This window comes from Vigna unguiculata, chromosome 11 (genome assembly GCF_004118075.2).
Source record: "Vigna unguiculata cultivar IT97K-499-35 chromosome 11, ASM411807v1, whole genome shotgun sequence".
Taxonomy (NCBI): Eukaryota; Viridiplantae; Streptophyta; class Magnoliopsida; order Fabales; family Fabaceae; genus Vigna; species Vigna unguiculata.
This window is the reverse complement of record NC_040289.1, coordinates 38,876,580-38,898,466: the sequence shown is the minus strand read 5'-3', so window position 1 is coordinate 38,898,466 and position 21,887 is coordinate 38,876,580. Positions and strand designations below refer to the sequence as shown.

The 21,887-nt window shown below is 33.5% G+C and overlaps 3 protein-coding genes across 3 annotated transcripts; 2 read left to right on the top strand and 1 right to left on the bottom strand.

Annotated features, from left to right (window-relative positions):
- The first annotated feature begins 1,298 nt into the window (after window positions 1-1,298).
- On the top strand, window positions 1,299-2,231 carry LOC114168223 (cold shock protein 2). The gene has a single exon (XM_028052968.1). It carries the CDS (start codon window positions 1,365-1,367, stop codon window positions 1,962-1,964), a length of 600 nt encoding a protein of 199 aa, XP_027908769.1. The 5' UTR covers window positions 1,299-1,364; the 3' UTR covers window positions 1,965-2,231.
- A 7,398-nt stretch (window positions 2,232-9,629) lies between these two features.
- On the bottom strand, window positions 9,630-13,755 carry LOC114168547 (auxin transporter-like protein 5). Its single transcript, XM_028053420.1, has 8 exons — window positions 13,305-13,755; window positions 12,980-13,165; window positions 12,754-12,866; window positions 12,356-12,539; window positions 12,153-12,250; window positions 10,911-11,118; window positions 10,557-10,814; window positions 9,630-10,053 (listed from the first exon to the last, which is right to left on the bottom strand). The coding sequence occupies exons 1-8, from the start codon at window positions 13,458-13,460 to the stop codon at window positions 9,790-9,792; spliced, it is 1,467 nt and encodes a 488-aa protein (XP_027909221.1). The 5' UTR covers window positions 13,461-13,755; the 3' UTR covers window positions 9,630-9,789.
- Window positions 13,756-18,425: 4,670 nt separating this feature from the next.
- LOC114168253 (thaumatin-like protein 1b) lies at window positions 18,426-20,816 on the top strand. The gene is made up of 3 exons (XM_028053005.1): window positions 18,426-18,820; window positions 18,911-19,604; window positions 20,355-20,816. Exons 1-3 carry the CDS (start codon window positions 18,760-18,762, stop codon window positions 20,530-20,532), a joined length of 933 nt encoding a protein of 310 aa, XP_027908806.1. The 5' UTR covers window positions 18,426-18,759; the 3' UTR covers window positions 20,533-20,816.
- The last annotated feature ends 1,071 nt before the right edge of the window (window positions 20,817-21,887 follow it).

Sequence of the window (21,887 nt, the reverse complement as noted above, 5' to 3'; positions counted from 1 at the left end):
TTAATTGTTAAATAACACCGGTGATATTTCCAAAGAATAATACAGCAAAAAAACAATTATAGTCAAGCATGAGAGAAATTACATTAAAAAAGAATTTATTATTTTTCAGAAGTCTTAAAGGGCATTTATTATTTTATGAAAGAATTAAAAAATTAATTAATTAGTTTCAATTTGTTGTAACTATTACTATAAGTATATGTTTTGAATACCCTAATGAGGTCTGTTTTTTATCATTACCCAATACAATGATTTTAGTTGAACTTTTATACATCTATAATTTATAGATTCCTCTTTTTATATTTGTTTTTAAATTTTAATTTTTAAATTAAGATAATTATATTATCAATATTATGTTTTAAGTAATTATTAATTTAAATTTGAATTTTTAATTTAACAACTTTTAAATTAAATTATTTTTTAATTAAAAAATTGCATACAAAATAAGTAAATATTATATACAATAAGATTATAAAATTTTACATTTAATTTTATAATTATAATAATAATAATTTTTTTATCATAAAAAATGAACAAATATGCATAAATATTTTCACTGATTTTAATAACAACAATTAAATTAACATCTTTTCATATATCATTTCTATTGATATACTTCTTCCCCTGTATAAAAATCACAACTTAAAATGATTACATATTTTTTAAAAATATTAATAAATATAGTATTTTTATGGAGACAATTTATGAAAAGAGTGACATTTTTTCTACAAAAGCATTATTTTGGATGAGAAAAACGAATAATTGAAAGACACATAGGAAAGAAGAAAGCTAATGTTTGATAAAAAAAAAAAGTATTCAAATTTTAAAATAAACTTGTAACGGTAACAATTACAGAATAGAGAAAGTTTAATGGGAAGTAAATGAAGGGTTTTTGAGTTTTAAGAATTGATTTGACTGACCAGTAAAATGGACACTCCATTCTCATTTTCAAGAATTTTGCACTGGTCAGTGTAACGGCATGGAAGATATTTTAGGGAAAGGTGAAAAAAAAAAGGAGAGACCAATAAATGAATAAAAATAAAAAAATAGTCATACAAAATGAAAGAGAGAAAAGATGTTGACCAGTCCACTTACAGTGAAGGGTGATCCAACGGTGGATAGTGAGAATAAGGAAAGGCAGCGTCCCCCAACCACACGATGAGCAGAAATTGTAATTGTGAGAGTTATTGTGTTTGGTCAATGGAATTGTAATAGTGAGTCTGAAATAATTAAAAGGGTAGAAAAGGCGTGGCCCACAATGAGAAAAGCCCAATAAAAAAGTAATTATATAAGGGACTCTTTCCCTGAAGTGAAACCCTGAATAGAGTGTGTTTGTGTGCTGAGGGTTTGTGACGACGGAACACAAGATGAGTGGAAAAGTGAGTGGAAAGGTGAAATGGTTCAACGATCAGAAGGGGTTTGGGTTCATAACCCCCGATGATGGCTCTGAGGATCTTTTCGTTCATCAATCGCAGATCAAATCTGACGGATTCCGAAGCCTAGCTGAGGGAGAATCCGTTGAGTTTGCTATTGAATCTGACGCTGATGGACGCGCCAAGGCTGTTGATGTCACCGGTCCTGACGGTGCCAGTGTCCAGGGAACCCGTCGTGGCGGTGATGGTGGTCGCGGATATGGCGGTGGACGTGGTGGCGGCGGCGGTGGATATGGTGGTGGTGGTGGATATGGTGGAGGCGGTGGATACGGCGGTGGTGGACGTGGTGGAGGCGGTGGTGGCGGTGCATGCTACAACTGCGGCGAATCTGGACACCTGGCTAGGGATTGCTTCCAGGGAGGCGGTGGTGGAGACAGGTACGGAGGAGGCGGTGGTGGTGGCAGGTACGGTGGAGGAGGAGGTGGTGGTGGAAGGTATGGAGGAGGTGGCGGCGGCGGTGGCGGCGGTGGAAGCTGCTACAACTGTGGAGAGTCAGGGCACTTTGCCAGAGAATGCCCAACTAATGCTCGTTGAAGTTTGTTTTAGGGTTTTATGTTTATGATTTGCTTTTAAGTTTACTCGAAGATGTTTAGGGTTTCAGTGGCATGTGTCAAACTATGAGTTTTCATTAGTAGAATAGGTGTGTGGGGTTTTGTTTCTCTTTTGGCAATCAGATGTTCATGATGTTCATGTGGTCTTATTACAAATCTGCAAGCAAGATCAGATCTGGCTGGGTTTACATTTTGTTATGGAATTAAATTTTGTTGTGTTGCATGTTGAATTATTGCTGGTTTTATATGATTCTTTTCAGAGTCTTATGAAGATTGAATGATTGTATATTTGTTTGCATGTATGTTTGCAACAGTTTTATGTTTTTTATTGTGATAGACCATGTTTTTATGGTAGAGTGTTTAATGATTTTGGATGAACATTTAATGTTCATCTTATTTAACAAGAAAAACACAACTATGAATCCTGACAATATGACTGATTTCTCTTTGGAAATGTTTGTAGCAGTGGTAATGGTCTGATATATTAATCTTTTTAGCTTTTTAGTTTTCTTAAACATTTTTTTTTATTCTTTATTGAGAGTCATGTACAATAAATAATCAAGTAACTGTTTTGCGGCAAATGTTGTGTAGCAGGTTTTATATTGTTCTGTTCAAAGCATAATTTAAGTGAACTTTATGAAATGTTGTGTAGCAGGTCTTATATTGTTATGTTCAAAGCATAATTTAGGTGAACTTTAATGAAATTGGGGTAATCAAAATTCCCAAATCCTTCTTTTCAAATGCTAATTGTGGCTTGGACCATTGTAATGATGGAATAACAAATTAAGTGTTATTCTTTGCTAACCTAAGTTATGAATGGTAGTATAATATTTGAAAAATGTTGTGATGATGGGATAACAAATTGAGTGTTATTTATTATGAATGAAATTATAATATTTGAAAAATGTTGTTATCCTGTTATTTATCTGTTCTGTTTTTTTGTTTTATTTTACAGTGAAAAATCAGCTCTCAAATATTTCATTAAACATCTTCTGTGCATTACCTATGATTAGTCTTTACTTGAGTTATTCGAACATGCATTCATACTTCTGTTGGTTGTGATCCAAATAAACATCTTTTGAATACTAGGAAAATGTAAAGAGTTCAAAAGTAGTTGAGGTCAGGGCTACGAATGAAAAGGTGGGAGAATCAGAAAAGCTTTGATTTTTTTATCATATTATTTATTTATTTTCTCAAATTTGGTTTCTTTATCATCTTAGGGTATAATCAAATATCTTAAAATTTTAAATGCTGACATTTTAAGGATTCATTTAAGTTCTTTTAAAATGTATAGTTATGATTTGTTTTTTGTTAAGATTACTGTAGTCAGTCAGTTTTTTAAATTGTCCCCTTTCTTATACAGAAACTTTTAATATTTATTTACTAACAATTTTTCTTAAAATTGGACAAAACTTTATCATATTTGAAGGTTTTTAAATGTTGAGAATCTTAATATGTTAAAATTCAAAGAAATATTGAAGATTTAAGTACAAAGTATTGTGTGATTACTTCATGTTTGTGCAGATCTTAATTTATTTAATTTTGTTTCTGTTATTCCATATAATTTTTAGTATCTTATATCTAACTTAATTAAATGATATTTTGAAACTGGGACATAAAATTTTATATTTATATTTTAATACAAATATGTTTTTGTAGAGACATGTTATTTTTTATTTTTTTTACTTTTGTAATTTAGCATTTTAAATTTAAATGTTTTTTATACCACACTATTATATCTCAAGTGGGCCTAATTCAAAATTGAAAATAAAAAATGAACTTTTTACTGCCACAAATCTCAAAACTATTATATTGTGAAATCTGGACCATTAATTAAATATTACTGTGCTAATTAATAAAGACACAGACACAGTATTATGATTAGTGGTTGAAATATGTTCTGCCAAGAAAACTAGTGGAGAGCTTGCAGACCTAGACAAATTTATCTTGGGAGGCGAAATGCATACAGTTGAATAATGATATTATATGTGTATTACATTAAATTATTATACTATAATAAATAAAATTTATTTATATAATTATGATAGTAAAATTATACTATACTAATTAGTTAAAAAATAAAAATAATTATATAAAAAATATCAAAATATCAAATGAAAATAATTTGATAATAAAAAATAAATGTATATTTCAAATATCATCTTAGTCGAACTGAGAAATAACAAAAATTGTTTTAACAATAAAAGAATTATTTAAATGAAACAAAAAATAATAATAATAAAATAAAAAGTAAATTTTTTATATTACCTAATAAATGAACGGTTTATCTATTAAACATTTAAATTGATATGTTTAACATTCTTATGTGAAAAAAAACATACAATAAATAAAATAAAAAAGTAAAAATATTCAAATATAAAATATAAAAAAATATTTAATTGAAGTACACCACTTAATCATAATTAAACAAAGATTGTGATAAAAATAATATATCTTAGATATGTGAGGACTTGTTTCACATTTGAGATTATTTTGAAGATGCGAACAGTCCGACCTAACTCGTATTTGGCATATCAGTGATGAGTCGGACTAAAACAGGTTAGAGAAACTTATTTTGCCATCTACAAGGGAGCGAAAGTGAGGGGTGAAGGAAGTAGATGAGTTGTCAAGGAGAAATTGCAGTGCAAAGTGAGGGATAAAGGTAAAAAATAGGGTTTTTACCTTAGTCAATCTCAATGAATAATTTTTTCATTTTAAAGAATTTAGGGATGCGGAAAGAAAACAATGAGTTGCATAAAGAAATCAATTAAGAAATAAGGTGGATACTGAAGACTTACACATGGGCCATTTGTACTCCATGGTTAGAGCATTTCTGTCTCCACCCCATGTTTTCTTTCTCCATCCACAAATCTTTATTGAAATGATCTCGTTATCTTTGATGAAAAAAATTTATTAAAAAGAATCTGAAATCACTTCATCGTCCACTTCTTATTGTGTTCCTCTACACAACACCATTGCACCACTATCAATGGTGATATATCTACAATTTGGTGTAATAAGATAATTTTGTGTTACCGAACATAATTTATAATTTATATTTGATTGTATTTCATATCCAAAATGCGTAAAATTAATATTTTTGAATTTTGAATTTTTCATCCGAATATTAACGAATTTTCCGGTGCAAAACTATAATTAAAATACTAAAAGAATCTTCCACCAATTTTTTTCATTAATTTTAATAGGGGTACAATTAGAATTTTAGAAAGTATGGGGTGCAGGAAACAAACATGGCGGTGAAGGAAGAAATCCCCCGTATTACAGTGCTTCAAAGTTGGGTGTGACTTTGTGAGCCCACTTTGATGGCCCACTTGATTTATCCATCAAGCCAATTTTCTCGAGTTACAATGGTTTTAAATAAAAAATTAAGAAAGTGAAAATAAGGTAATGTGCTAAAAAATAAAATAAAGTAACAAAGGAGAAAAAAAGGTGGTAATAGTGATTAATCATTAATTCTAAAGAAAATAACTGACGAAAAATATATAAGTACGTCACCCATGTATTGAATTCGTTTGGACATATGAAGTTTCAACATTTCAGTGTTTTTAAAAGAAAAAATAAAGTTTATTTGTACTTCAATTGAAATTTCTCAACTTTTTTGAAAAATAATTTTCATGAATTTTAAAATTTGTACTTTATGATTATCTTTTGTAAAATATCTTTTCTTACCCATCAACCATTCCAAAAACCACTTGTCAAGAGTAATAAAATTATTACAAGGAAGTGAAAAAAAAAAAAGAATCAAGAAAAAAACATTGAATATAAGGTAGTGGAAAAATTGATAAAGTGTATAGTCACATTTATTATCATAATCCAGAAACAATCCAATTCCAAATCTCAGAAAAAAGCATGTCGAAGCAATGCAGTTTACAATTATTTTTTTAATAATTAACCCAACATCAATTTCTTTTCATCTTTGTGTTTATCATCTAGTTATCATAAAAATATTATTATTTTCACAAATTTTTAATATATAAATATTAAAAATAATGAACAAGCAAAATTCAAGAAGATTTTGTTTAACCAATAGCAAATGATTTTTTGACTAACAAATTTTGATAACTTTTTTTTATAATCTTAGTTGTCATTTTTTGAGTGATTTTTTATTTTATCTTTTTCTCATTTTCGATATTCAAAAATCATTTAGAATATAACATCTCATATTATAAAAAAAGTTGTCAAAGTTTACTAGTGAAAATATTATTATACTTAACCAACACTTTGATTTCTCGTTAAGCATGCATGTTAACGAAAACAGAGGTAGGTATAGGAATGAAAAGCTGTGAGAATTTTGCAAGCATGCAAATAATGGTTGCATTGAATCTAAATAGAACAAAAGGTTCCGAGTTCCAAGAAGAATGAAATGCTTGGTTTTGGTTACTCTTGTCTTATTCCATTCAATGAAAAGTAGATAAAGTTCACTTTTTCTTTTGAAGAAGAAAGGCGAAATTCACATGGATCAAGGAGAAAAGAAGCAGGAAAATGTGCTAAAAGGAAACTAAAAACGAATGAAGCAGCATGTCTCCAAAGTTGACAGCATCATCATCTTGTTCTGTTTGGGAGAAAAAAGGAGAGGCATTAGAGAGGATGATGACCTTTAACTGAAAAGACTCATCGCTTTGTGATTATGGTGGTAACCCTTGTTCTTCTCTTTTGGTTCTTTGCAAGGTTTTTTGCATGCCTGGTGTTTGTATAAATGAAAAGCTGCAACTCATCTCAGAACTCAAATGAAAGGTCTGTTTACTTTAGATAGATTATAGATTGCACAGTCACTGTTTATTCCACTAGCATTTCGAGGGAAGGAGATACACAATTATTAGATTCCCCACCCAAATCCATTTCTGCATGCATATATTTATAATTATATATGTGTTACATTATGTTACATGAATACATGTGTGTGTTGTGCCAATTACTACAGAGTGTAGCAGCCTTATTTTTTGGCAAAGTTGTTCAGTATAATGTTAATGTACGTGTAACAGCAGATACGCCAGCTAGCGTATACTGCTTGGTTTGCTTTTGTTTGATTTGGGGTTCTGTTTTTCTTTCATGAACTCATGTCTGCAATTTTCTCTGCTGCTCATTGAAAACGTCTGGGAAACTAGGTGGAAAGGAAAAGATAGATGCTGTGGATTTTGGAACTATTCTTCTCTTCTCTTATCTTCTCCCATCAAAGTACCTTTATTTCATCTCTAATCATTTTCAACCCTGCTCACTCATTGTTGTACAAGAAAAAGTGTGCTGGTTTTCATTCTGAGTTTGCATTTCCGAGGACATGGAACATGAGAGTTTCCTTTGCTTTTGTCACTTCAATTCTGGAAACGTTTCAGTCTAGGAAAATTCAGTTTTATTATCAGAAAAAAAAAATGTGCTTGAATTTCATGTCAGGAAAAATTTATAGGCTAAGTGTAGTGATGAAGAGAAATGTGTGTTTTGGAGCAAAAAGATGCTCATTTATCATTCTTAGTTGCGTTATATGTATGAAGTGTGTGTGTTCTTGTTTGATAAAAAGCCCCATCAGTTTTTTAGAAGGACAGTTATTATTTAAGTAACATAATGACATTACTGTCATCTGAATTACTTTTATGCTCTTTAGTTGCTTTCTTCCTTTCAGAAGATTGATTTTGCTACTTCTTCTTTTTTTCTTTCGAGTTAAATGTAAACAATAGAGAAAAGATGTATCGAAAAGCGTGCTTTCTCTATTCTAAATCATTTCCTGGCAAGTTTTGTGCTTCCAAATAGACCCTACAGAAAAAAGAATTACGAGTTGACATGAACCATGATTGGTTGATGAAAATTATGTCATGTTAGGTTTTTTCCCCTAATAAACCATTTAAAAAATTCTGCAAATGAACATATATCAATATTATTTACTGCAATATATATATATATATATATATATATATATATATATATATATATATATGTATATATATCTCGTCATGTTAGCACATTTTTCATTCAGAAAATTCAATATTCGGAGAACTAGATTTGGAAGGTGAAATAGTATTGTTAGTTTGAAAAATTGGCTAAAATTTGTTCTCTAGGAAAATTTTGATGAGATATATTTTTATTTTGTATCTCTATTTTCATTAATTTTTGAAAAAAAAATGTCTTAAGAGTTATATACATTTTGGGCCTATATCCAAAATTTAAGGAGTGATCAATAAGAATATTTAAATTTGTAGAAAATCAGTTTATAAGGGTGATATTTACATAAGATATTATTTCTGGTCGAGTTGACACTTCTAAAAATTTAAAATTTGGCTTTTCAAAAATTAAATTTCGAGTAAAATTTTCGTTTCTCACAATTCATTAAAAATTTGAATCAAATTTTTTTACATGATGTTTTTTCACATTAAAAATTTAATTCTTTAATAACTAAATACTCATCATGAATAATAAACAAATCCTTTCTAATAAATAATTTTATCAAAATTTCATGTAAGATTTTTTTTAAATGTGTTTTATTGCAAAAGAAAAAAAAAAGCCATTTAGTGGAGTCTTTTTTCTTCCTCTTATTCTTCTTTTTTGTCTTTTCTTTTCTTCTTAATTAATATGATAATGTAATGTTTTTCTTCTTCTTAATTAATATGATAATGTAATGTTAGTGATGTACTAATTGTGTTAATTATTGAAATTGTTTTAAATGTTTTAAATAGACGATGATAGGATTTATAAACATTTTGTTTGGATAACTTTATTTTTTGAAAATATATTTGGATATAGCACAAAAATTAAAATTATGGACTTGATGATTTTTCAAGTTACAAGTATGACTAGCTACAGAAACAAACAAACAAAAAAATAACTTAGTTTATTTTATATTATTTCTTGTATATGTACTTATTAAAATGCAACTTAATAATTGAAGTTTTTAATTGGGATCATTTAATCCACACCCGGAAGACATGAATTTGAAGAAGAAAAAAGAACAATTAAAAAGGAAGAAGGGAAAAAAAATATGAATGTGGCAAATTTAGAGCTTTTATCAAAATTTGTCTTACATAATTTTTGAACCAAAAAAAAAAGTACAAAGAAGAAAAACAAATAAAAAGAGGCAATAATGGAAAGCCATGTAAACTAATTTTTTGAACAGCGAGTATGGTAATTGGTACTACTATAAGTCTACTTTTGCCAGACTATTTAACTAGTATTTAATTTTTCTTTTACCAGTTTGTAAATTTTCTTTAACCTTATAAATATTGATTTCAAAGAAATTATTTCAATAGTTAAAGATCAGTTTCTATTGTTTTATATTTACTCATTTGTTGTCTTTATAATACTTATTCGACCAGTGCTTTACCCTCTTTAAATAAGAACAATTGTATCATAATTTAAGACACATGAATCAACCTAATGAAAATAAGACACTTAATAATGGATTTTTCATTTCTCGTTTTTGCAAACATTTCATCCTATCCAAATCTAAATTTTTTCAAAACGATTTTCATTTAAGGTTATGGTCGATGGAATCTGAAATTCTGTTTCCCTGTTTAGAGGGTATGATTTAAACAGCATATTTTTCTCATGAAAATTCACAAACCTTTTCGTTTTATTTTATGTTTTTGTTCTTATGACAATTGTTGGTGACAAAGTGCTGAAAACTACATTAATGGCTACGAAGTGAAGCAAAATGGAAGAAGAATACATTATATCGTTATGGCATGGCAAGTACATTACTAAATTCAGAATGTGATCCAACTCTATAATTCTTCACATCAACAATCACAGTTAATCATTTCAGCGTGGCTTCGAGTTTCAACTTGAAGAGTGCAACGCAAAGCTCAGTGGCCGTGATGAGGGTGGCGAAGCGGCGAAGGCGCGGTGGCGTTGAGCTGTTGCGGCGGCAGAGGTGGCAGAAGCGGTGGAGGGCATTGGTAACACTTAGTGAAGAGTCCAAAGGTGTCAATCTGGTGTATGAAGTTAACCATGCTGGCCCACCCACCAAATCCAAACCCTACCACAAGCACCCACACAACCACAAATGAGTTTATGATAAAGCTTCCAACCCATCTTCCAACAAACTTGGGAGGTTGTTCCACCGCATTCTGCAGCAGCATCGTCAAAAAATTAATCACTGTTAGTAACACAATATTCTCTGCGCACTCCAATATTTATGCACTTGTCTTTACGTTAATATATGAAGATAGTAGTTCATAAAAAAATAATGGCGATAAAGAATATAGAAAAGTGTTTGGTTATCGAGAAAATCCCGGGTTCTGTCTGCTAGACGGTGACCATACGCTAACTCTTCACATCACAATCATAATTTTCCTTTCCTTTCCTCATCCCTATTCTTTGTGTTTGTTTTAGACACAGTGAAAGCAAACAGTAAGTAACAAATTACTTAGAACAAAAACAATGAATGGAATAAATTCCAACACTGTCACAAAGTCAAAACCGAACAGTGATGTTTCAGAGATTGGATGACCGACCCACATGACTATCTTTCTCTCTTACCCTTCTTATGTTTTCTATAACCATAAAAATAAAAACTTTTTCTTGTTTAGTTTAACTATGAACTATGATATGAAGATGAAAAATATTGTACCTGTCTGGCAGAGGATGATTTGAAGGTGAAGATGTGAGCGAGAGCAGGGATGATGTAAACGGTGAAGCTGACAAGGAGAGATCCAACGGTTGAGTTGATGGGACCAAAGAAAGGGAATATGATGGCCAAAAACCATATAGGTATCACCACTGGTAATCTCACCAAAGCACGTTTGCATAAGCTCTTGCACTCATGCATTCCTATTGCTTTCTCCCACACAAAGTATAATGGGGTGCATGCAAACCCGAATGTTATAAACTGAAAGTCACAGTATTTATTTAACGTTCAATTCAATTGCAATGGTACATAATAGCATAAGTATTTATTTACTGATAGAGATGAAGAATGAAAAACCTGGTGGATGAGCATTAAGATGACAGCCATGTCACGGAAGGGTGATTTTGGAAGAAGAGCAAAAGCATTGGAGTGATTGAGAAGCATGTCTCCGAATGCCCAATACACTGCTGCTGCAGATGGAAGCGTCAGTGTCAGCACATACAGGGTTGCCAATAAATATATAGCCTTGAACTTTTGAGGTTTCCACATCGCGTGCATTATCTCCCTGTATCAGTAGTACAACTTTCATTAATACACTCTGTCATTAACAGTACTATATATCATATCATCCTCATCACAGCTACTACAATTCTGCAATCAAAGTTACATTATTTCTTGTTTTTGTTTTATCTCATGCATTCTCTGCATTCACTTTTGTGAGCCACAATTGATGTCTCTCTCGAATGTTGAAAAGTACATACATACATAGTGATTGATTAACTGAGGGTGAAATGAGGTATGAAAAGAATGTACCAAAATGTGAATGAAGAACAATGAGGAAAAATTCTTCGTATAAGGAATAAAGGTGCTGATAATTTTTCCCAAGGTAAAAAGAAAAGGGAATATTTTGTTGGCGCAAGGTTTGATTTTGCTGAGTTGTGAGAAGAGACCTGAAAGCTAAGAAGTAGCGTTCTCTGAGGAAAGCTGGATCTATAAGGGAGGGCCCTTTTCATGATATAAAGCAATAAAGCATCCAAACATTTAAGAGAAAGAGTCTAGGCTTTCTCCAAAACTCAAGGATAACAAAGAAACAAGGCACTTTTTTTTTGCCTCCCACGCCTTCCAATGGAAAAAAGTGCATTTTTTTTGTTTTTTTAAACAACATAAAGCCCTTTATTTTCCACACTTTCCTTCACCCAAAAACTTGTGTACAGAATAAATATAGTTTGTATTACAATGTATATTCCTGTCACAGGAAAGATCAAATTTTTATTTTGAAAAACAATTAAGTGTAGATAAGTTGAAAATAAAGCTTCTGGGTATTCTGAAATGAAAATAGAAAAGAAAGAGACCTTAAGATGGGTCATTAATTAGATCTATGTTCAGATTATGTCGACAGAAGTGAAGGTTGAGTCACTACTAGCAAATGACGTTAAGGCTGAGTTGTTGCATTGTTATTTCGCTTTCCAATTTGGAATCATCTTAATTAGACAGTAGTAGCTAGTGATTCGTCCAAAGGCAAGGCCAAGTGGAAGAAAAAAGCATGGGCAAATTTGCGAAAACGTAAAAGACACGAATATATATCCGAGATTGTCTTACACAGTAACAGCATGTCCCCCGAATGTGTAGAGAATGTTTGTGGCCCCCGTAAAATATAGAACCAATCTGGTCGGACCCGAATGCTTAACTCCCTCCATCTGTAATCAGAGAAGCAAACCATTATAACTATAACAGTTTAATGTCATAAAAAACAGTAATCTTGGATTTTAATAATTAACGGTAACTTTGTGAACATGTTTTACCTGACCGTTAAGGAGAGATGCAACAGTGAGGTACCAAGCAGTGTAAGTGGTCATGAGGAGGCCCAAAAAGGACCAGATTCTGTAGTTGTGAAAGGAGGGAATAAAGACAGTGGTGGCACAGCAAGCTCCGAAGATGTAAGTCCAAGTCCTCTTGTCCAGGTTGTCATTTATGTAATATATGTTGCTGAACAACATTAAAACAAGGTTATTCAGACCCCAATGAGGTTGCAGCAGGTAAGGTTATTATGGGACATGCATGTGATGCTGGTTCCTTGGCTTAATCTAGATAAAAAATATATTACTATAATAAAGAATTTATGTGTTTAGCCAGAACTAATAAACAATGAAGAAAGAGTTAAAGGAAGGGTCAGAGACTCAGATTAAGTTGGAGTAGGTACCTTGCACAAGCTATCAGTTGTATCACAGATCCAAACAGAAGAAATGTGCAGTTAAAGGCCAAACCCACGTTTCTCCAGTGCTTCCCGAGGAGCCCGTCAAGAACTTCAAACCACTGCATAATTTATGCCATTAAAACGACAATCAAATTTAAAACTTGATTAAGAGAATGTACTTTGAACTTGTATTAAAATTAAAATAAACTGTGTCAATGTTGGTGAGTTGAACCTGGATGACATGGTTTCTGAAGTTAACTTTTTCTCTCTCTTTTCTTGTTCTGTATTCAACGTAGAGTATGCTAATGAGGTAAGCCGTCCAGCTACCGAGTAAACCGTAGAAGAGTTGAAAAAGAATGCCTGAAAGCATTCCCAGCTGGGAAAATGAGTATGGCAGCGTGAGCAGCACTTGAGCAACCTGACATATTAAGGACATAACATAACGTAAGCATGGTTCTCGTAGAAGCACAACATTAACGTTAACAACAACATACAAACAAGGAAGCACATGATGTTGGAACATGGAAAGGTTTATGTTCTTAAAACCAAGCACCAACCTGGTTGGAAGCACAGCTGAACCAAGCATCATAAACAGAACCACCGTGCCACAAGAAGCTAGACAACCGTGATTTTACGTCCTTCGGTTGTCCTTCGGTTTCCATTTCCACGTAGTTCCCTGCTATTACAGTTTCCACCACCTTATCCGATGCCATTTTTTTGGCTTCTGGATCACTTCCACTCTCTCAAGCCTGAGACTTTACTGTATTCAGTGACTCTACCTCCTTGATGTGATGAGTTGTTAATGTTTGCGGTGATGGGGTTTGAGACTTGGAACAAAAGTAGGTGTGGGGTGAGTTGAGGTTGGAAAATGGAAGAGAAGATGGAAGGAGAAGAGTGTTGAGGTGGTGGTATATATACAGGACAGAACACAAAAGGGTTCTCGAAGGTTGAGAGAGAGAGAGAGTGTGTGTGTATGAAAGTTATTGTAGAGAGTGGTTTTGGGAAGCGAGTGAATCCACTTTTTGAAGAACAAAAAGTAAAAGCTCCCGAGGTGCTTTGACGAAAAATCCCTTGGTTCTGTTCTGGAGGAGACCCTTTTTGTAATTACAACTTTTGTTATTTACCTTAATGCTCACGTCTTGGTTTGGATTGGAGCATGAGTTGTGAAAAAATCTGATATAAAAATGAGTAAATTGCTCTGAAATGACATATTTTACTACCTATTTAGGAAGCGTGATGGCTTGTCCGCACGAGCGGGCCTCTCGCTTCCCGAGCTAATGATAATTGCAATTTTCCTTTACCCAACTTCACTGATCTTTGAATTTTCATCAATTTGCCAATTTATGATCATTTTTTAATTGAGATCAGAGAGAGCACAGAGTTGTGCAGTTATTTGTAATTTTACTCCAATGTTCATGAATCAAAGTTTTGACCCTTTAATCTGAACGTTTTTACATTGGCCAAAGTTGAATCTAGCACAGTTGATGGTTTTATAGCAGACACAAATGGAAGTGTGACCAACCTTGTCCACACCTCTCTCTGCCTTAACCTTAATCTTTGGCTCACATATTTATCCCTTTGGTTATGGTGTTGGCAAAAGCACGTTTGTTGGAGAAGAAGGTCAATTTTGGAGGATGAAAAAAGAAATAAGCAAAGGAAGGAGTGTGGGAAATAATAGCATTGTAGACCACATGATTGCAGCCAAACGGGCGTGGTCGCTTTGCAAGTCGAAGAAAGCTGCTTTTTTCACATGGCCAACTCTTTGTAGACTCGAGAATCCCTTCCACCAAATTCCATGCTCAAACCCCGATTAGAACATATTCCACATGCAGTTTATTTTTGCTTATTTTTCCAAATGCACAATAATATAATGCCATAGGAGATAAATACATAGACAAAACATTGGTAGAACTATTAGATCATGTGCCCTTGCCCAGCTGCAACTCTAATATTCATTTTCTGTAGTACTCTAATATTCTCATGTGTCTCCCTGAAACAAAAAACAATTATTCTCTATATGTTATCTTCATCCTATAGATTCTCTTTGTTTTTTACCCTCCTCCGAAAGATGGAATTTTTTTTTTCTTTCTAACTGCTATCATTAAGATTTTCTCATTCTTTTTTAGTACACCAGCACTTTTTACCTTGTAGTAAAACAAACAAATAGAGACAAGATTTCTTCAGTTCTGTCAAATATTTACTCAACAATGTTGAACCTTTATGAAATACATTAGGGTGGGGGTAAAATGGTTCATTTGTTGTTTCACCCGTTTTCACTGTGATGAAATTTTCTGACAGTGGTCCAAACAGTGCAGGGAAAAGTCACCAGCCTTCATATTTGTCTTTTTAAAAATTTGAATGCGTTGGCCAAAGAGCTCACTGATTATTCTCCTTCCGCTCATGATGATAAACCATGATGAGTTTGTCTTTTTTATGAATTAAGATAGGAACATGATTTACCCAATGGTGCTGCTGATCATGCTGAGGGTAGAAATTAAAATAAAAAGTGAAGCATGCAGGACTTGAGGGGCAACCAAACATATTCATGAAGAGTGTTGGAAACCCACTTCCCACTCCTTGTTTAGTCACACTTTCAAGCCACTGGGACCAGAAACATTCTCTGTGGCTAGTGTCTCCTTGACCACCTTCATTCTATTGCCTACTACATTCTAGTTTCTTCAAATATATTCTTAGCATAATCAACACCTTTGCACCCCCCATTTATTACTATCACCTCTTCATTCAATTAAATTTTACCCATGCGGGGAAATGTCCTTGTTGTGTTGTTTCCAACGTTGGATCAACTAAGGTTTCTTTCTAGTGACCTTCATTGTCAGATCAATTGGTGGTTAACGTGGGTGTATGCATAATTAGCACATTCAGCCTGTTCTGCACGTTTTGAACCAATTTCGAAGCAAAATGATGTTTAGGAACGATTCCATTTTCTGCTTCAATTATGATTCTTCTCTAGCAGCCGGTTTCCAACAGTTGTATTTTTCATGAAATTTTTGCTTCATTTTTACGCCACCACTGCCTCTTGAACTTTATTGGCCATGTGACGAATTGTGATGCTAATTCTAGAGACATTTTTGTTTGAAGTTGATTCTGCATAAATCAGTCAAAGTGAACGAATACAGTTTTTATGAAGCTTGGATTATAACATGGAAGACAGGGTATGTCATGCTAGAGACAGTTCTTTTAGTTGAATCATATCACGGTCCACAATCGTGGTTGGGGACCATGGATGAAAAGTTACATTTTTTATTCCAATGATAATGTTGAAACAGAAACAGAATTTGAAGTTTTAACTGAATGTTTGTACTGTCGGACTCAACAAAAAACTAACAGTATCTAGTGTGCCTGCTAAAGTTGGTAGCATGTTACACCATTTAGTGGTGAACTTGCTCGAGATTTTGGGAAGTCAAACCAATAAAGAGCAATCAAAATCAAAATCCATAGCTGAATTTGGTTTGTCTGAAAAAGAGTATATGCTGATGTTTAACCACTTAGCTTACTTACATTAGAGTAGAACAACATGATCATACCATAATCATGTATGAATTTCAAGCAAGCAGCTATACCTAGCCATTAATGGAGGCTATGAAATCTGATGTTATACTTAATTTATCTTAACATAGCGAGAAAAAAGATGATTAGGCACTGCAATGATTAAAACTCCTCATGTGGGTCAATGCTTGATCCTTTTTGGCATCTATATCTCCTTTCTTGGTGTGGTATTTTTGATCATGGAAGATTGACGTTAGCACTTTTTGAAGGCATGGGGCAGCAAAACCAGCATTGACTTGTGATTCCACTGCATAACGTGGCCACTTACTATTGCAACATTAGTGCATGAGTAATTGTTGATGCAATGGTGGTCAACCTTGTTAGCAAAGATGCATGTCTGTGTTTGCATATGCAATATAATTGGTGTGATGTAATTTATCCACAAACACCATCATGGTTGGTCATCTTTTTTGCATCCATGCTGGAACTGGGCCTCTTCTGTCACCAAAAGAATCCCATCATAAATGGAGCTTTTTGCTTCACTTTTGTGCCTTCTTTTGCACTGTGAAGATCGAACAAATATTCTGCTACGTTTGCCAGCTAAATTGTCATAGTAATTGATACATTTTTGCAACTTTGTTGAATACATGTTACAAGGCCTTGTCCTTGGACATTATTTCCTAATTAAAGTTTTGCTTTTTACGGCTGAATGAGAATAGTATTCGTTTTAAAAGAACACAGTTTTGAGTTCACTGTTGAAATGGCCCATCTCTGAATTTCGTAACCAGTTTTCTTTAGGAGCATGACTACGCGTGTGTGACAGCATTCTTTTATGAGATTACATGACAGCACAACTAATAACAATCATCTAAATAAAAATAACTTTTTTAAAACCAATTTAGTAGCATCAATTGTACAAGGTCACAGTAATCTGGTAGGATCCATTGTTAAAATGATATTTGCTTTGGCTAAATATATGAGAAAACGATTCAAAAAACGAAATTGCATTTGATGCTTGTTCATAAGCTCTTTAATTGAAAATCATATTAGTTTTGTTTAATTATTTGAGTTGTTCAATGTGGAAAAATGAGAAAATGAAAATATCAACATTTGAGTACAAAAATGAAACTAGGCTTTGGACAAATGTTAGGGTGCTTCTTTCTGCACCCCATCAATTTTCTTCATTCACCCCACCAGACTGGATTTTGATTTCCTGAACACACTAAATCAGTCAGGGAATTTTTTTTTTTTCTGGAAGACACTCATCCCACCTTTATTCTGGATAAAATTTTCCAGAAACTTGTAATGGAGTGTAGGAAGAAATTTGATGGGGTGCAGGAAGAAACACCCCAAATGTTATCGGGTGTTATTTCCTCCTGGGCTTTCACCACTCTGACACTTCTCTGTCCAATATACTTATAAGCCCAATTCAATTTTGCAGAACAAAAGCCCAAACTTTCCATTAATTCATAAAAGTTATCAGAATGAGACAATGTGACCCACTGAGGTTTACTCACCTTCCTTAAAAGTGAGTAAACTCAACTTCAGTTACTTTTTGATGACTCAAAAAATCAGCTTAACCAACTCAAATGAGTTCATTTACGAAAAATATAATCATTTGGTTTATAATTGTATAGGATAATTATCAAATAATTAAGAAAAAATAGTAATAATACAGTGAATTTGATTTTTCTAAGGAACCTCCAAACTAGCAACTCTACCTGACTTTCGCCACCTAAAAGAGAATACCTTAATACAATGATACATGTTGTCTGGCTGAGATTTTCCTTTAGTTACTTGTTTTTGCCTAATGTGATGTTATATGAGCTATGATGCTCCCACACTTTTAATAAATGGTGTGTTTATGTATTAAACACCGACATTCGTACAATATTTATAGGATATACTATATTTAATTTAAAAGATTTCTTTTTTGACATAATTTTGACAATTAAAAATAATAACAAATTTTATACTATCACTAATTTTCATATATCGAATATTATATAAATAAATTAAATTCATTTTTGTGTTAATTGATAATTTTAAACTTTTATATATATATATATAGCCGTGTCCAGTATTTTATATTTTTTAGTTTAATTATATTTTCATATCTATATCCGCATTGTATATGTATCGTATTCATATCCGTTTCTGTATCTGGAAGGCAAGATAGGATATGAGTACAGTGGAATAGTGGAAGCATGTTTCACATGAGTTGTATTCCACAAGTGTATGAATTCCTGCTATGTCCTAAAGTTGAGAGGGAAACTATATATTAAAAAAGAAAAAGGAAAGGAAAGTTTTTTTCTGTGGTAAGGGAAATTGTTGGCTTAAGAAATAGTGAAGTGAAAGAGGTGGCGAAGAAAAAGAAAAGCAAAGCAAAAGAAGAACCCAAAAAGAACACAATCACGCACTCAGCTTCACAACAAAACTAAACCTATTTGATGTTTTTTTGAAACCGAATCAATCTCTGTTCTTTGGTTATTCATAGTCATCCACATGGGTCGCTGGCTTCTCTTTCTCATCATTCTCAGCCTTGTCGCATTATCTTTCCTCTCAGGTAATTTCCAAAATCACAGATTTGTAGAAAAAAATAAAATTTTAAATATAAATTTGTTTGAGCACTTTTTGTGGTTGCTGAAACTTGCAGAGGTACAATCGGCATCGTTCCAGATTGTGAACAAGTGTCGCCACACGATATGGCCGGGATTACTCTCCGGCGCCACCTCGCCGCCGCTTCCCACCACCGGATTTACTCTCCAGAGTGGAGACTCGAAGACGTTGAAATTCCCGAAATCCTGGTCGGGTCGGATATGGGCACGGACCCTCTGCGGTCAAGACGCGGACGGAAAGTTCTCCTGCGGCACCGCCGACTGCGGCTCCGGCAAAGTAGAGTGCGTCGGCGGGGCCAAGCCGCCGGCGACATTGGCAGAGTTCACTCTGAACGGCGCCGACGGGTTGGACTTCTACGACGTGAGTTTGGTCGACGGTTACAACCTTCCGATGCTGATCGTGGCGAAGGACGGCACCAGGGGCGGGTGCAGCGCCACGGGGTGTCTCGTCGACCTCAACGGCGGGTGTCCGGCGGAGCTGAGGGTGGCGCGCGTGAACGGCAGCCGCAGGAGCGTGGCGTGCCGGAGCGCGTGCGAGGCCTTCGGTGATCCTCGGTTTTGCTGCAGCGACGCGTACTCGACGCCTGACACGTGTGGTCCTTCTCCCTATTCGCTGTTCTTCAAGCACGCTTGCCCACGCGCGTATAGCTACGCGTATGATGACAAGACGAGCACCTACACATGTGCCTCCGCTAACTATTTGATCATTTTCTGCCCTTTGCCCTACACCAGGTACAGTTACTATTTCACCATCACCCATTAACATTACTTTCAGCTTCTTTTCATGCTAAAGTAAGGGTAATTATGACTTTTCGTTATATCGCATGATTTGAATGGAAATTTTTTATGTAGAGTGGGATTAAGTAATGGATAGTCACAGACATGTTCTTATGTAGAAACCATTGCTTTATTTATCCATTTTCTGTCTTCTTCTTTTTGCTCTTGAGCTGTCCAATTTATATTATTGTTATTAAATGTTATGTGGTCCATATTATTTGCATGAGTTTCTATCATACCCTATTAAATAAAGAAAATATTTTTACGTTTTGAAGACAATTTTTTAACTGTTCTAAGAAGTTGTTGGTGAAATCTAACCAGACCTGTAGAAAATAGTGATCACTGTTATAAGACAAATTCTTGTATATATTATCTTTCCTTGTTCCAATGAACACACTATTTATGTAAAAGTGAGCGTGCTTCCTTACTTTAAACTTTTCTTGTGTGAGTTTCTTAATTCCCACAAAACCCTCGCTTTTCCTTTTTGAGTTTGGATTTTCCTTTGTGTTTTTTCATTCATGCCGACATCTCACCCTTAAATCCCGTAACAGGACAGAAACAGATGAACGATGTAGATTTTTTCATCTTTTAGACATTCTTTTATCGGCACATGTTGTCGTCTTCTAGGTCTTTTTAGTAGGGGTGGAGTTTGTAGTGTTTTTGAGTATATATAATTGTTAATAACATGTGCATGGTGTTGAACAGCCAAAAAGTTTTGGGAGCACGTAAAGATGGGGCACAACTTCCTCTGGTAAACAAAACTATGATGTACTTGTCAAGGCTTCAGTCAAGTGGTTCTTCTCCATTCGTTGTGGTTCATATGCAGAGCATAGCTTATGTTGCCTCTGTTTTAGTGACTCTGTTCCTGTTCTGCCCTCTCTAACACCATTTTTGGACACATAGTTTCACCAAAATAGCTGTGTAAACTACTCATGAATCATGATTCTCATCATCATATAGGAAAACACTGTAAATCCTTGTTCTTTTTGTTTATATTGTCTCTTTTTTTTTTTCACTTTTAATACATCAACACTTCAGTAGTTGTTCTCTGGCGATCCTTCACTTCTCTGCAGTTAATGTTATTTTACTTGTTCTGAGAGAGATAGATTGTAATGAGAATAGGCTTATGAAATGATCACTATGAAGCTTCGTGCACAATTTTGGTTTTGTTCTGTCCAACTCAATTATTTAAGTTTTGTTTTTTTGTTGTGTTTGTGCGGAAATAATAATAGAATATCAGGAAACATAAATCACATCTTATCCCAATTACTGACTTTTCTGACTGGTTATTTCTTGGTTTAGACGTGCCTTCTCCTAATGTTGGCGGTTTGGACCTCTAAAGGGTTACATGCAGAAAGTACTTCGACGATCAAAATAGCAAAAACTCTCAAAAGTCAAATCACATATTAGTAAATGAATGAAAATGTACCTTTAATTGTTGGGGTTTACATGTATTTATAGAATTATTAATTATGTTTTTTCCTTCTTATGGGTTGTGCTTTCTTTATTGCGTTAGGCTAATGTTCAGGTTCTAAATGGGCCTAGGCTAAACCCAAGTCCTATATTAGTAGTTTTTTCTTATGCGCTATTCTTTGAGATAAATGGCTTTAGCCGTTATGTTTCGTTATGTTTTGATGTCTTGTGCAGTTAATTATCCATCTATCTTTTTTTATGATAGGACTAGTCGTAACTAGTTTGGATCGAGTAGTTAGCCAAATCGCTACATTTTGATTGTGGAATTCAATTCTCTTACTAAATTACAGGAATGGGCTCATTCGTAAGTGGAGTGGGCTTGCCAAACTTTGCCTTTCTATTTGTTTATATTTTCTACTTCTGTGAAGAAACTTAAAAAGTACTAATAATGTGAAGATAAAGTTTTGGTAAATGTAGTTATAAGAAGAAAAGGTAAAAACAGAGACTCTTTTATGAGTTAAAAACTTGAAATTAATTTATTTATAATGAATGAAAATTCTTTATTCTCATTAATTTTCTCTAAGATTGCAGTTGAATCAGGGCAAAGAAAGAAGAAGAAGAGATAGGACAAGTTTGCTACCTGATATCTGTGAAGAAAGAAGAACAAAATAATTGCATGGGACCGTCACTATTACTCAACACAAATATGAGAAGAAAAGGAACAAAACAAAAACACCACTCCTAATTGTTGATATCCCACACATAATAATTATATAGATAAAATAAGAAAAAAAATTCAGTATTTTTTGTAATTATTGTCGATTA